We start from the raw sequence: 16,561 nt of genomic DNA on the forward strand, positions 1-16,561 counted from the left end.
AAAGCCAATATTCTGGCTTGTAGGTTAAAGTGGGGCTTAATTGATTGGCAGATTTTTGTTTGTGAATTTCTGAGTATCTGAAAGTAATAACAAAAATCAATGGTTGAATGAATGAATGAATAAATGTATATGTTAATGCATGAATGAATGGAGAAGACTACAGAAATGGGTGTGGGATGAATGAATGAATGATTGCATGAATTGATGCTGGATGAATGCAACAGTGCATAGGTGATTGAATGCATGGATAACTGAGTGATGCGTTAGAGCACAGATAGATGAACGCACAATTGTTGAGCACATGTTTGCATGGATAAATGGCCTACCCTTCCACACACACCTATGAATTAATCTCTGAAACTGAACTATCAGTAACCCCTTCATTCCTTTACAACCTACTCTGTTATCCATCCATCCACCAACAGAGTTCACCTCAGTATTGATTTTTTCCACCCGCACGCATGCAGTCACATAGTCACCCCTGCATCCTCTTATAAATATCCATCCATTAAACATTCAGTTGTGTGTGCACGCGCACATGTATGCATGTTATATGTGATTGTATGTTTATCTCCATTGATACACATGCAATGATGTGTTTACATTTGTTTCTCTGTGTATGTTGCTTGAATGTAGATTGCTGTCTAATTTTGTGAGCGGCCTAACTCACAAAAATACCAACATTTACACAGCTACCTAATGCACCATGTTATTTCCGATACTTAAGTGTGAAGTTATTCCGTCTGAAACTATCACTTTATGAGTGGGCATTGTTGAGACGTAAAATATATTAAGATATTATGATGCATCCCTACTAAAACAATGGTTCGTTTTCGGTGCGCTGTGGTGGTACAGATTGGTCTCCATGTCTTCTTTCTGTTTTTTAGGTTGAGTGCACAAGTGCTCTGGCCTGTTGTAATCTATCTGTCAGCTTTTAATCTCGCCCACCTCATGCCCCTCACTATCACTTGTTCATGGGCTTGCCTTTCAAAAATACTATGTTATCACTGGTAAATGATTTACGCTCTTCCTTCCTTGAAGTGGTTTTGTTACCGCTTTGGACACTGACCGTGTTACATGGATAATTGCATGTTTGCCGAAGCAAACTTCTTTTTCCTTTTTTGTCTCTCCTTCGTGCTCATGGCGGCTGTGGCATTTTGAATTGGCTCGCTTATGTCAAATGTTTTACTTTTCATTTTCAATTTATGTGGCAAAAAAGTCCAGCTAGTAATTTACAACGCTAATAGCTCTAACTCGAGCAAACGAATTCCTGTTAATGTGAGTGAACAGGGAAGGATGTTCAGATGAGGGCTAGAGCTCAGATTTTGTCCAAAATATTCATCATAGCCACCCTATTTATAGTGAACCAGGAGTTACAGGTACCAAAAGATGAACATCACATCCTCATAGAAATGGATTGCAAGGCAGTGACAATAACCAATGGCTACAAAGGAGGGGTTATCAACATTTAATATGACACTTACTACAACCAATGGCAGAGGTGGGTTGACTCTTTGCCCCTCTCTAGGTGAAGGCTGCAATGGTTCTGTGAGACAACTAACACCATCTCTAACCAGATCTAAAAATCCATTCTCTAGAATTGCACAAAACACTCAACTTTCAGTGCCGTGAAATCGTTTGCATGCCGGAAATATGTTGTCCAGCACCCCACTGAATTCCCTCAATCTTTTTTTGAGGAAGACTTATCACCCTAAGACCGTTTGTCGCTCTTTTGATCATTTCTCCCTTGTAAGGTGTCGTGCTGGGTGATTCAATCTGAATAAACAGTGTTTGATTAAACAATGACTGCGAACCATTCTTCATTCTCTTCACAACATTTGTAGTGTATCCCTACAGCAGGGCGTATTTTGACTTGGTTAAAGGGGTAGCTACTGATATTATTGGGGACATGCCACAGGACCATTCATCACACAAACATCATAAAGAGATTCAGTTTCCATGTTTTTCACATAAAATATAATTCCATCTGGGGACAGAACTGCTAAATAGTGTTTCTCTTGCTGAACTATTAAAGGGAGTCAGCAAATGATAATATACCACCATTGCTAAAAAGAAAGATAGAAACAAACATGAAAACAAAATGCTTCTTTTTATCCAATTATAGTCTGAGAGTGGGGAAGGTTAAGTGGAGAATAAGTATATAGAGGAAACTTATGTCAAAAAATGATTTTGTAGGGCGACACCCTATCAGAAATCCACTTTTCATACTTTTCACACTAGGAAGAGTGGCCAGATACCTTAATAATGTCCGTATGTGTATTTTGAGAAAGGCAAAGGTGCGAAATTTCACTGTATTCTTTACAAATTGTCCATTAACATATGCATACATCCACTCAAGTCAAATGTTGATATGTGAACATGTAAAAATGTAACTTAGTGATAAAATATACCAAATTCGTTTCACAATTACAAGTATCATAAAAAAATATAGTTTTAAGTTTTCAGGGAAATCAGTTATGCTAACATATAGATCTTAACAATTATATTATTGTTCTGGTGGTTTTGCAGATGTGCAGTTATATGCACAGTCTGATCACATTACCCTCACATACTGATGGAACTCCACTGCCCTCCCACTGCTTGAACATCTTCAAAATCAACTAACATTTTGCGTTGGGTTTGCTTCATAATGCATACAAAATGTTTTTTTATCATTTACTTTCCAGGGGTAAACTTATTTTGCACTGGAAATTGACTAAAAGTACTGCAAAGGAGAGCAAATTACCGTTTTGTGTTACTTAGTGCCATGGGGGCATAACATGGGCATTCCCATTCAATCACCCACCATTTTTCACACAAGACACTATCTACCAAAAGTTTTAGACAGGGTTTTGCATTAAAAAAGTACCTTTTGAAACTAGGCATTAAAAGGAGAAATGTGTACATTTCTCTTTTCTTATCCTACTTTGCATGTGTGCCGCACTGTACAGCAGACATACAAAGTAGGACAAGTTTAAAAAGTTGTCTAGGTATAGTATTTTGCACTGGAAGTGAACCCTTACAGTACAAAATGAATGCTAGACTCTCACACACACCCTTGCACTATGGTGCAAATGTGAGTGCGTGGCGCATGGCAGCAAAATTCTGAGCTAGGGAGAGGGTAGCAGAGTGCCATATCTCTGTAGATATGGAGCTCTCCTGCTCCCTCCCTGTCACGCCATGCGGCACAACATGTTCGCCTATTGAGCTGCGCTGGGTGACACTTCAGCAAATTTGCCCCCACATGTGTCATTTAGGAACACACCATGACTGACAAAGTCAGTACATCTAGCTGACAAGCTCACCAACTCCAGTGGGCTTCAGAACACACACAACCAAAACACCTTCAGACTGGAGGGAAACAAGTCCACAGACTTTGTCCATATATTTACTCAGTGAATGGAACAACATCTATGTATCCATCAATACCTCCCCAATCCTATTCCATTGTTGGAAAGTACTGAACAGGCACCTCTTTAAAGAACACTAAATAACTATGTTGTGAGGAGCATATTTATCAAGGAGTTGTGTCACTCTTGCACCACACAATGTGATGCAAGTGTGACGCAACTCTTGAGTTAGATTTATTAAGCCACGCATGGCCACTTAGTGTGGACTTCCCTGGCATGATAAATCTAGAGTAACACAATGCAGTGCAAATCAATGCATTGTATTATTCTGCCTTGGGAAGGCGTTCTATGGGTGGCACATGGGTGTACCCACGCACCCACCCATGGATTGTGGTGCATTCACAGATTTACCATTACTGGTAAACCTGGGAATGCTTAAAAAAACTATGCCTCCCAAGATGAGGCATAACGAGGAGAAATATTTTAATTTCTTCTCCGTTAATTCCTCTTTCTATGTGTGCTGCTTCCTGTGGCACACATAGAAAGAGTAAATTGCCCCTCAGGATTGTTTTCGTGCAGGAATGTGTCCCTTCCTGTACAAGAACAATCCTGATTTTAACGCATGCACACTTGTACCGTGGTACAAAGGTGCCTGCGTTGGCACTAGGCAGCACATTGTGCAGCAGTGCTGGGAAAAGCCAAGAATGCACTGTACAACGTTAAATACAGTGCATTGCTGCCCTTTTTCTACTGTACAGTGCAGCAAGGTGGCTCCTCTGCATTGGCGGAGGGGGGTCGCTCACCTGGATGAGCCAGAAAATGAAAAATAAAACAATAGCGTGCTATCATTTTATTTTTCATTTTTCTTCTGCTGGCTCAGCTAGCAGGTGCAGGGAGGGGCTCGGCTGGGCCACGGGGAGGTGGAAGGGAGGAGAGTGCACTAAGTACACAAGTGTGTTTGGCTGGCCGTTTCAGGCCCGCCAAACACATATGCGCACTTAGGTATGTCCAGCCCGGCTGTGTACACAGCTGAGCTGGAAAGACAGCACAGACCCCAGGCTTATGTCTGAGTGGCAGTGACTGCTGCTTAGACCAATCCTGACGCTGCTTACATGCTATGTTTAGCATGTAAGCAGTGCCGGGATTGCTGGGGAGCCCGTGCTGGTGTCCCAGCAAGTGCTGGGACACCAGCAGAGGATCGAGGTGGCAGAAAATGGGGACAGGAGACGTGCGGCGCAAGGTAAGTGGTTTATTTTCTTTTTTTTGTGTTTCCCCTGTCCTTCGTTGTCCCCGCCCCCTTCCTTGACATATGTGGTGGCCACCACTGCTTACTGCACTGCGTGATATAATGATAAATATGCCCCTAAAAGTCTACCTCTGCTTTAGGACCCAGGCTGCATCTCCATTGACTGTATCTCTACTCCTTGACACAATGCACTGCTCCATTGTATTGTGGCTAGGTTTGTACAATGGAAATACTGCACAAATACATGCATACGCACACAGTACATAGTACGAAAGAGGCCATGAGAGAGAAAGAACATTTTCCACTGTGTGTTCTGTGATGCACCATGCTGTCCGCGGTAGGAAGTATCTAGGTTCACACCACAGATGCACAACTAAAAGATGCACTGTACTAATATCAATTTCCAATCAACATATTTGCACGCCTCACTAACACAAGACAACTCTACTCTAGAAAAACAATTTTACGCATATGCAGAAGCACATGGGACAAGGTATACATATATGTTTAAGTTTCGAGTGGGATTCAAAACAGGGTGTAGGTAATAGGAAATCAATTGAACTCATTTAGGCACATAGAATTCCCTAAGCACTCCCACCACATCTCGACTAAAAGCACCAAATGAACAAACGCCATGTAAAAACTGTTAGAAAAAAATGTGCATTTGCCAGCTTAGTGCTATTTAAGGAGCTTGTGATGACTTTTCTCACAGCACCAGAACCTGCCAGATCAAGAGGCCTGGGTGTCCGTAGCAATAGTGTGGCTGTAGGTCGACAACACTATTTTCCTACCCAACCCTCCACTGAAACTGAAGGACCTCCACTGGCTCCTCATGGACAAGAGGATCACCTTTAAGCTCCTCACCCACGCGCACAAGGCACTCCACAACGCTGGACCCGCCTATCTGAACAACAGACTCAACTTCTACGTCCCCTCCCGCCAACTCCGCTCTGCCAACCTCTCCCTCGCCATTGTTCCCCGCTTCCAACGCAAGACTTCCGGCGGCAGATCTTTCTCCTACCTCGCCGCCAAGACCTGGAACTCCATCCCGACCACCCTGCGCCAGACCCAGGACCTTCTCACCTTCAGGAGACTCCTCAAGACCTGGCTCTTCGACCAATAGCAGCCCCCCACCACCCCTCAGCGCCTTGAAACCCTAACGGGTACGTAGCGCGCTTTATAAGTATCATGATTGATTGATTGATTGAACCCTATTAAAAATGCAGCAGACAAAACTATAAGACTGAAACACATTTTCAAGTGTGGCCTGTTGGCTGTGCCTACTGTTTAGTGAATGAAAGTGAAAGACTAAGGGCCTGATTTATACTTTTTTAGCACTGCATTTGTGTCATTTTTTGATGCAAAAGTGATGCAAACTTACAAAAGATAATTGAATTTAAATCAGGCCCTAAGAACTCCCGCCTGCATTTGTGTATTTACATATGGGGGGTTTCAGTCCTATTGACCTGAGGGAGGAGGGTTGTACGATCCTCTTACAGCATTTATTGAGCTTCAGTGCCCAGCATCATAGCAGTCAAATTGATTTCTGTACTTTGGTATTTTTTGTGATTGGGGATACACTGCCAAAGGATAAGTATTTTTTGGGGGGGCGGTTAGGGGGCACAGTTTCATGGAGCACAGTTTTAGAAACAGGCTGGTTTTTCACATTTTTTAAAAATGTTATCTTGTTTGAACCAGGAAACAATGAGGAGTCATCCAGTGCTTAAGTGGCTAGACCAGACCAAAGCTGAAGATTCATTAGGCATTGACAGTGGTGCAGGTCAGATCTTGAGATGCTATCACAGATCTCTAAGGGCCATATGTACGAAAGCTTTTTCCCGTAGACACAGGATGGGTAAAATCCTTTGGTACATCTGGCCCTAAATTATGTAACATGGAACAGAGTAATAGCAGAGACGGAAGACGTCTGCATTCAGCAGGTTTGCAAACGGACACGTGCCACCATGTGTCACATGGTTTGATGTCTGAGCACATGGTGAAGAGGCACAGTCAGACGGTGAGCTGGAAACCCTTGCACTTGCTGTAAATATCTTCATTAACACTGCCCCAGCACATGGGAGGCGGAACCAGAAGAGTATCTTATTTCTGGGGAGGAAGGCAACTGTAGTAGTCTAGGCAGTGCAGGGAGTCTAAAGCCCCACTCACCACGCCCCATCTCTTCCCAATAAGGCCATGAACCTTCTGTCTGTAATCTCACGCTGCGAAACATATTCTTAGGTTGGCCGGTCTGATTTAGCATAATAATGAGACTAGGCAAGCAGCTGGACCAAATGAGGGCTTGAAGTCCATTTCTGCATGGCCCACTATGAGGACACTGGTGTGTTTTAGGTGAAGGTCAGGGGTGCTGGTCATATGTCTTCCCATCGCACTTGGCAAAAGATATCATCAGCAGAGGAAGGGTGAATTTACCCATCCTGGCCCTGGAAAGAACACATACATCTGTGTTTTGAAGTATTCGGTTTTTATGCAGTTTTGGGTAAAGGAGTTGCATGGACAACTTTTGTGATACCCACAAAGATCTACAGTTGTTCTTCACAAGATTTTAATAATCCCATTCCGTTTCTGCCTTGTCCTCTTGACGCAGGTTAACTCATGCTGAAAGCCCATGTGAAAACATATTTTATTATGCTATATTGTATCCTACAAATTCATAAAGAGAAGGGATTATTTCGATCTATTCCTAAAGAGAAATGTGTGAAAATATAGTGCACTACAATGCATGTATACGCTGTGTGCAAGTTAGAAAATAATTGTTTTATTCTCATTTAAAGCTTCGCACAATATTGCATCCGCTGACAGCGTTTCCAGGGCCCAGTAGGAGCAGGAACCACCATATTTCGTGTTATACTTTGCAAATGTTAGAAGCCTAACCTCATTTTCAAACTTCGAGAAAGGAAGCAGGGTTTTGTGAGAAGAAAAGTGCAATTAATTTTGGATGTGAATGATATCTTCACTTTAAGACCATTCATTGCTTCCTTGGAGGAAAAGCTCCAGACGGCTGCATGTTAGATACATTTCTGCTGCATGTAATTATTTGTTGACACATGATCTTGTCACATTGCCTTCTATTATGTGAAAATGAATACATACTAGATTAAACTTTACATATTTCAGTTTACTGCTCCAACGGGCCATTTTCTAGTCTGAGCCCCTCTGCTGCCTGCTATTTTACATTAAACACTGTTTGGACATGGATTTTTCTACGTGTTATGTTTTGATTTGAAACACTCACCAAGTAGATGTAATTTCATCCATGAGCAAGGTACGGTGTGAGTGGCCTTGCTTTCCCCTTTCGGCTGAAAACATGATTACAAGAGGTGGGTGGGCCATCAGTGGAAGTGGCCACGGGTGTGCTCTCACTAGCAGTCATGTGTATGCTGGTTGTACAGTTTGGTGTGGCTCCCCTTCGCCTGCTGCCACCTCCCTAATCAGATGTAGCTTTGTGGAAGCTGCATTGCAAATTTGATGAACGCCCACGGGTGTGTTTGCTCAGCATTCTTCGCCCTACTTGTTTTTTCTGATTCCATGATCATGGGGAGCTAAGAAGAGCCTGTGGTGGCAGGAAAAGATGTCCATACATAGTGAGAGAGTGAGGAAAAGAGGAACAAACGTAGGGGTTGGAGTTCAAAAAAGAAGCTGTTGTGGAGCCAGAGTCAGGAAAGCTTCACTCAGACCCAAGAGCCACAACTATTGTGTGGTGACAGCATTCACTTGCATCTTTAACAACCTTTCACACCACCCTAGAGATTGTAGCCTCCCTATTTCTAATTCACCTGTTGGTAGAGAGGAAAAATAAGAAATTAGTTTGATTGCATGACTAGGAATCCTTTAAGAGGCTATAGCCCATATTTATGAAAAGTTAGAGCCACCTTAGCGTAATTTTTTTGTACTCTAAAGCTGAGCTAACTTAACTCCATATTTACATTTTGACGCTAGACCGGTCTAGCGTCAAAATATATGAGTTAGTGTCATTTTCTGGAAGAGCCAACCCACCTTGCGTCGCATTGCGACAATGAAATGCAAAGTAGGCGTTCCCTTCCAAAAAATGACGCTAGCCCCCTAGCGTCATATTTACCTCCCTATAATAAAACGATGCGCACCTAGGAGGCGGAGCCAGAAAATGATGCTAAGGCCCATTAGAGTCAAAATTTAACGCCTGGTCAGACCAAGTGTTAAAAGGATGTTAGGCATCTTTACAAAGGGATACACCATAGAGTCCACCAGGGTGTCACTATTTTGGGCACATAGATGTCCACCCCAACCCCCAGCATCATCACCACCCACACCACATGGACACTACAGGTGGAGGGAGCCCACGATGACGTGCATAACTGTTGTGTGCCACTTGGGACCTCTTACATGGGCCCCCCAGACTGGCACAGGGCCTGTTGGGGTTGTCCTGGGGACACTGGTCCTCTGTGGTGGGCATTGGGGTTGTGGTAATGACTCCTGTCTATACTTAGACAGGAGTCATTTTTTTGTCTGCTTGTGCATCCAAAATGATGCTAGGCTGACTAGTGGCGGATTTTTTGCTGCTAATCAGTCTAGCTGTATTTTTGGCCCACTAGCACCTTCCAGCCGCGGGTAGCATAATTTGCTATTACGCTAACCATTTCTTAGCAACATCATGCGTCTTTTTTTAAATATGGTGCACAGATGTCACTAAGGAATGGCGTTAGCTTGCGTAAACTTTTTTGACGCACCACTGCGCTAGCGCAGTGGTGTATAATTTTTCATAAATATGGGCGTAGGTCTCTACAAAACCATCCATGACCCAACTCTCAAGGGATGGAGTAGATGGCAGGAAGGCCAGAAACAAGACTTCCAAGTAAATGGAAATCAGAGACTATTGAACAATAGCAATCTAGAAGGGTCCCCCAGTCCAAAAGTTCTACATTTCACTCACCACTCTAGTTCCAAAGCCGTAGAATTTTCACTATGACTTATTATCTTTAGTAGCAATACAAAAGGGAGAGGTCACAGACTTCCAGGAGGAGATCAAAGTATTAAAGCAAAAACAAGTACATGGGTCCTGTGAAGCCTGTGTACCATCCGTGGCTTACCAAAAGTGCTCAATTAATTGACCAAGGGAAGACTTTTCCTTTTGAGGAGCGACTTTAGGAGAAAAGTCAAATTGTCTCCTCTTGTTGGTTTCTGCCTGTGAATCGCTAACCTCATTTTTGATTCCTCAACCAATCTACAAAGGCACTGAAATAGAGCAGTCAGATCAAAGGGAGAGGTCACCCAGGAAAGACACTTCCCTCCATTGCTTTTACCACAACCAAGTTATGTAGATATTTAGCAGAGCAATTAGACCATAGGGAGATGGTCACCCAGGAAAAGAGCTTCCCTCCACATTCATTTCTATCTTACATTCATTACTATCTTAAGCATAGCCAAGAACATGGGTGCGCTTTGCTTTTTTAGCACAGAAATCACACCTTAGGCATCTTTTGAGTCCAAAGTAATATTTTTCCATCCAGTCAGAGACAGGAATATTAGGCCCCTGGTAAATGATTTGAGGAATATAGGGCCAGATGTAGCAACTTCCGCATTTGCGATTCTGAAATTGCGAGTCTGTGCGATTCGCAATTTCCGAACCGCAAATGCGGATGCAGAACGGTGTCTCAGACACCGTCTGCGACTCGCTATGGGGTCGCAAAGACCCACCTCATAAATATTAATGAGGTGGGTCGCATTTTGCGACCCCATAGCGAGTCCCTGCACTCACAGGGATGGTGGCCTGCTGAAGTCAGCAGACCTCCATGTCTGTGACTGCTTTTTAAATAAAGCAGTTTTTTTTTATTTTGCAGCCCATTTTCCTTAAAGGAAAACGAGTTGCAAAATAAAAAAAATAACTAAACCATTTGGTTTCGTTTTTTCAGAGTAGGCAGTGGTCCATTGGACCACTGCCTGCTCTGAAAAAACCTTTTGGGCACCATTCACAAAGGGGAAGGGGTCCCATGGGACCCCTTCCCTTTTGCGAATGGGTTACCACCAGTGTGACACTGGTGGTAACTGTGAATTGCGATGCGAGTCGCAAATAGGAAGGGAACACCCCTTCCTATTTGCAAGTCGCATTCACAATTTGCGAGTCGGTACGGACTCGCAAATTGTGAATGTGCATCGCACCATGCAAACGGCTTCCTACATCTGGCCCATAGTTATTACTAACATACATGGGGCTTACCAAGGGAACCACCCAATGCATAAAGGTGGTGGGCAACATGCAGAGTTGTCCGTAGAATTTAAAAAATGTAAATAGGATTATTAGATCAGACTAGGCATACTGCATTGTGAGAGAGATGGCAACTTTATAGATTGTCTGGGTGAAAGGAGACCCCTACCTTCAACATTAGTTGTGATTATGAAGTTGCTTGTGAACATTTATATCTGGACAGCCACCTAGAATTACTGCAGGTGTTATACGTGACAATGACGTAACAGAATCTTTTTTTATAATGGCTAAACGTCTACACTTTAAATCTGTCCTTAGTTTCTTCTGTAATGCTTCTATTTTCATGACTTTAATCTTAACTTTTGTAGAACTGAAAAATCTGAATTGGTCAAATCCTAACAAAGTTTGATTCACTTCTGTTTTTCAAAGACTATTGTGTGCAAACAGAAATATTACTATTTTTTAGATACAAATTTGTTGTGCTTACTCATTTTGCCCCTTTGTATGTAGAAGTCAGATGGTGGAATGCTTAATAAACAGAAAATTTGATTACATATGTTGCGGTGTTACTTCAACAGGGTCCAGATTTACAAAACTGTAAGGTCACGCAGCACAGCAAGCAAAGCTTCTGTGCTGCACTGTGTGAGAGGGATAGCGCTGCACAGAGCCATAGCTACCAGGACATCCTTCTCTATCACTAGTGCTACCACACCATCAAGCTGTCTAGTGCCACAACACACCTTTGCAGCATAGTGCAAAGTTGTTTGCATCATATCTAGTATAGCTTTGTACCCTTCCAGTACAAAATACACTATAATTAGGCTAACTTTTAAACTTTTCCTACTTTGGATGGGTGCACAGTACAGCACACGTGCAAAGTTGGAAGTTAGGAGAAACAAAAAGTCCTTTTCTCCTTTTATGCCATCATCAATGAGACTATATTGGTGCAAAACCCTGTCTACTATTTTTATTAGGGTTTTGTGTCAAAAACCATGGGTGGTTGCATGGGAGTGCCCATGTACCATCCATGAAACACCCCCTTGACACAAAGTAATGCTGCTTTGTGTTACTTTCAGGCAACTTTCTAGCACAAAACATGCTTTATGCTATAAACATTTTGCATTAGTTTAAGTTGTGTGGTGCAAACTCAGCGCAAAATACTAGTAATCTGTTCCCCCACTGTTTACAAGTGAGGAATCTTTCATATTTTATTGGGGGCGAATCCACCAGGCTATGCATGGAGGACTGGGCCCACTGTAAAATGCTCAAAATTACAGGTGCAGAAACAGATGCAGAAACACTGGTTCTAGGATGCTGATCCACGTTACACACTGGGCTATAGGGGTATTCATGTTATCCCAGTGCTACCCATACCTTTGGTACACTGGGTGCTGCATTACTATTTCTTTGCACCAGCCACACATAATGAGGGCCTTTGTTGGTTTTGCATTTATTATTGTGTTTGTGTTTATTATGTATTATGATTCTGTGAACCAGAATTCATATTTTACAAAGACAAATTCATATTTGCCCACCGAAACAACACTTAACTGCATGAAAGTTTAGTAAATCGAGACCATAACGTTTTCTCCATCTTTCGAATTTGACATTTGGCATAAACTACGTTTTTCCAGTACCATGTATTTTTTTTAAACATCAGCAAATTAGGTTTTTAGAAAGCCAATAGTACAAGACAAAACCACATTGCGAAATATTACACATAGACACATAGTACTAATTGAAAAGGCCAACTCCACATGTATTGAGCCTTACTGAGCCTTTTGTTAAACTGCTATGACCCTTTACGTTTCCAACAGAGTCTCTTCTGACAGTCCCTCTTTTATCCATTCAGCCCAAGTATTTCCATTGTTAGGACCTCCCTGATGCACTCCTCCACCATTGCAACCAATTCACCTTCAATGAAACTGGCCTGGGCGCATTTGAATTATGCCAACATGATTTTATATAGCTTTAGGAATTTCGTGTGGTACTGATTACGTGAAAATCCCGAAATTAAGCCATTGCATGCAATTTGCTGTAAGCATTTAGCAAAGCGAGAGTGGCTGTTTTCGGTGCTTTGGTTAATTGCATCCTCGAGACAAAAATTGTTGCAATGACACATTTTGCGCTAAAATATAGCACAAACTGACAAATTCGCATTTTATTTAATTAAACATAATTTCGCATAATTTTGTAAAATTTCAAATAATTAACCTAATTTCACTCACCCACCCTGGTTCCGGCCTCTGTCACTGAGGCTTGCTTAAGTACATTGTATATTGGTGATCTCATCTCATGTTGCTTCTACGACCACATCATTACCACGGACCAGAGTATTCCTTCAAAAACACCCCCACCCCCTGAAGTACATGTGCACAAGAGTTCCTTGTAAAAGAATGCAGAGAGGGGATGTGTGCCCTAATTCCTTTATCCTTGAAAAAGGCAACGGAGACGACTCGGTAGATTGTGAAGTAAGTTGAGTACTTGCATGATCAGTCTTGGAAATCAGAACGATGCAAGTGCACTCTTTGCGAAACTAGAAACCGTTTTCCAATTTTTAACTTCTCATTTGAAAAATATCAACAGAGTATGAATGCCTTACAAATAATTGCGTTTCAAAAGACATTACAAATAGCAATCTCTTATCTAGTTAGCAGGTAGAAAAAAAATTGACCACCTACAGCTAACAAATCATCATTACATTGATTATGGTTTGTGTGCCTTACTCTTTAATTCAATGACTACATGTCTTTTCAGCATTAGATATGCAACCTATTTAACTAGGGCTGAATTATGATTACAAAATTAATTTTGTTAATAAAAGTATTGATTACTATATCAACAGTAATTGGCAGTGTAGAGCATTCTGATAAGTCTTGTCATATCTCATTGATAATGTGTGTATTTTTCCATGTATGGTTGCCTATTTTTAAAAGACAAACCTAGCCTAAAGATAGGTGGTCCAGGTTCAAGCATGAAGTTAACAAGTTTGTGAATGGTTAACGCATTGTGATGTAGTGTCCTTTAAAGAGGTGCAACTTCATCTCTTTCCTAGAGTGGAGCAGCTTGGGGCGGTTCTAATAGATACGGGGATGTTGTTCCAAGACAAATACACGTCATTACTCCTAATGTTCAGAGGATACCTAACTATACAAATAAAATGCAACACTTCCACTTGGTTTGGCAGAAGACAAACATGTAAACCACCCACTGCCCAGCTGACAAGATCTCTCATGGGTGTTGAAAGTTGATCCCAAACATCACTTTCAGGATAATGTGTCACAGATGTGTCACTGTGTAAATCGGTTACATTTAAAATTGTTCTATAGAAATTCATTCTACACTGTAACCTGGAAATCTGTCATGCATCTGGCTATCCTGGACATGGCGCGGACACCCCTTACTCAAAGCCTTCAGGAGGCTGGTCACAGCACTGTCACCTAAACAATGTCCAATGAGAAAAAACAGAAATGTGAACATGCGCCAACTTACCAATGTGCAAAACCATCAACACACTCGCCAACTGGATTACAATCATTGTCTTAATCCAGAGTTTGGACACTAGCCCTCGAGCAGAAACTGCCGCCTGCTGAATTAAGTACAGTGGGACAGGATACATTTAGTTATTTCATTCGCAAACATAATAAAATTCGAATGTTTCTTTACTTTTTATAACCTCACAACACTAATTTAGGTCGGCAAAAACGGGTTTTTGCACATTACTCTTCAGCTAAAAAGGTCAATTTTTGCTATTCTAGTGTAAAAAATGATGTCCCTAAATACAGGACATGATCCAGGCCAGAGAGACTAGAACTAGATTGGAATAATGAGAGCTCTAGAACTCAGAGAAAGGCCTACCTGCTTTGTATACACACCTAAAGTAACACCTGCCTCCAATACAAGAATTTAAGAAAGAATCAGACATCCTTTGCTATTATTACAGCACCTAAAAAGTGACTCTATACTGAAAAAATCTATTGTATACAAACGGGTATCTGAAATGCATTAAGTCGCACTGAAAAAATACCTAATGCTGCACTGACTGAGATTTTAAGTCTTATCTTAAGAAAAAAATATATTGGGGTACCAATTATTCTCGCTATAATAATGTATTGGTCCTTATAAAATATTACACACTAGTGCATTTCTGCATTAAAATGATTTACCCGCGTTTTTTTCTGTCTCACTAAAGAACATAAAAATGCCAGCTGTGCACATTTCAACATTTGTTATGGCACCCCAAGCTCTCTTAAATATTCTTGCAAGAACACGTCTTTAAGAACCCATGAGTACGAAGAGTGGCTTACCTTCAAGAACACTCTTAGAAAGCGGTTGGATGCAGGACAAATGATGGCTTCGAGATTAGAATTTAGTCATATATACCGCTTAGGAGTTGCATGATGCCCATGTGATTGCTTTCCTTATCTCCCCAGCTTCAGTACTTCAACGTTTGTTAATTAATGCTCCCCTCGGCTGCCCGCAGGCCACAGCACTTATCGCCCGGCTCAATCCCGTAGCGAGATCCTTGGATGGCATGTATGTTAAGGGGCCCTTTTAAGAAGAGCAGGCAGTGCACTGCTGCTTGACTTAATGTTCAGCTGCTAATTAAATTACAATTGGTTTATTGTAGAGGGTCCTCCCCGACAGAAGCGTTTTGTAGGCCTTAGATAAGCTAATAACGTCAGCGAGTGGCGAGCAGGCATTTACTGATGACAGACGGGTGAAATGTATATTGCTGCGCATGCCTGGGTGACCTCGGCCCTGACATGATTGCCCTTGGGCGACCTCTGCCAGTTTGCTATGGGATTGTTCATCCCTGCATCAGGGCCCGGCAAGACTCTTGTAGTTGCTTTGTGTTTCATGTCACCCGCGCTCAAGATAAGGCACACCAGGCGTTTGTGGCTGATTTTAACTTAGTATTGGTAACATTTTGAAGCTGTAAAACAATTGTGAAATTATGTTTAAACACTGCACCACTGTGTATGTGCATGGTGTAAAAAATCATGGTATAAAGTAAAAATTTATTATTGTTAATATATTTCCGTAGAGCAGCATCCACTCAGATTTTATAGAGATTTTTAAAAAATGGCTTGACGTTTACTAGCGTGGGTTCATTATGTAGGTAGAGGGCAAGGGCATTCCGTAGTTTAGCCGCTTAATCCCACCTTTGGACCAATGCCAGGTCACTCGGATTCATCCTGAACACCGAGGCCCCGATTTACAAAAAAGCCATGCAACGCAGCGCCACCACTAAATTAGCTGTGCTGCTTTGTGTTATATGAAAGGGGTTGTTTTCCTCTTTTCAATCCCTCTTGCACTTTTGGCTGCCATGGGGCCAACGCACACACCCTTATGACCTAGTGCAAGGGTGTGTGTGTTCCATAAAGAATTGTTTTCCTGCTTTCAATCAATCAATCATTGGCATTTATAAAGCGCGCTACTCACCGGAAGGGTCTCAAGGCGCTGGGGGGGAAGGGGTTATTCCTCGTACAGCCAGGTCTTGAGCTGCCTTCTGAAGGAGAGGTGGTCCTGTGTTGAGCGGAGATGGCTGGGGAGAGAGTTCCAGGTCTTCGCTGCAAGGTAAGAAAAAGATTTGCCTCCGGCGGTGGCTTTGCGGATGCGGGGGACGGCTGCCAGGGCTTGTCCAGTCGATCGCAGGGTTCGGGTGGGTACGTAGAAGGAGACGCGGTGGTTGATGAGTTTGGGTCCTTGGTTGTGAAGGGCTTTGTGTGCGTGGGTGAGGAGTCTGAACGTGATCATCTTGCT

At 42.3% G+C, this 16,561-nt stretch overlaps 1 protein-coding gene across 2 annotated transcripts in view; it reads right to left on the reverse strand.

Moving 5' to 3' along the window:
- The window catches only part of OC90 (otoconin 90), a 443,355-nt gene extending 428,028 nt beyond the window's left edge, over positions 1-15,327 (reverse strand). For both annotated transcript variants that reach the window (XM_069220767.1, XM_069220766.1), the window contains exons 1-2: positions 15,103-15,327; positions 14,288-14,384 (exon numbers count right to left, since the gene is read on the reverse strand). In XM_069220767.1, the coding sequence (XP_069076868.1) occupies positions 14,288-14,333 (46 nt within the window). In that variant the 5' untranslated portion in view covers positions 14,334-14,384; positions 15,103-15,327. The remainder of the gene's footprint in view (positions 1-14,287; positions 14,385-15,102) is intronic.
- Positions 15,328-16,561: the final 1,234 nt, after the last annotated feature.

This window comes from Pleurodeles waltl, chromosome 2_2 (assembly GCF_031143425.1).
Source record: "Pleurodeles waltl isolate 20211129_DDA chromosome 2_2, aPleWal1.hap1.20221129, whole genome shotgun sequence".
NCBI classification, from domain to species: Eukaryota; Metazoa; Chordata; class Amphibia; order Caudata; family Salamandridae; genus Pleurodeles; species Pleurodeles waltl.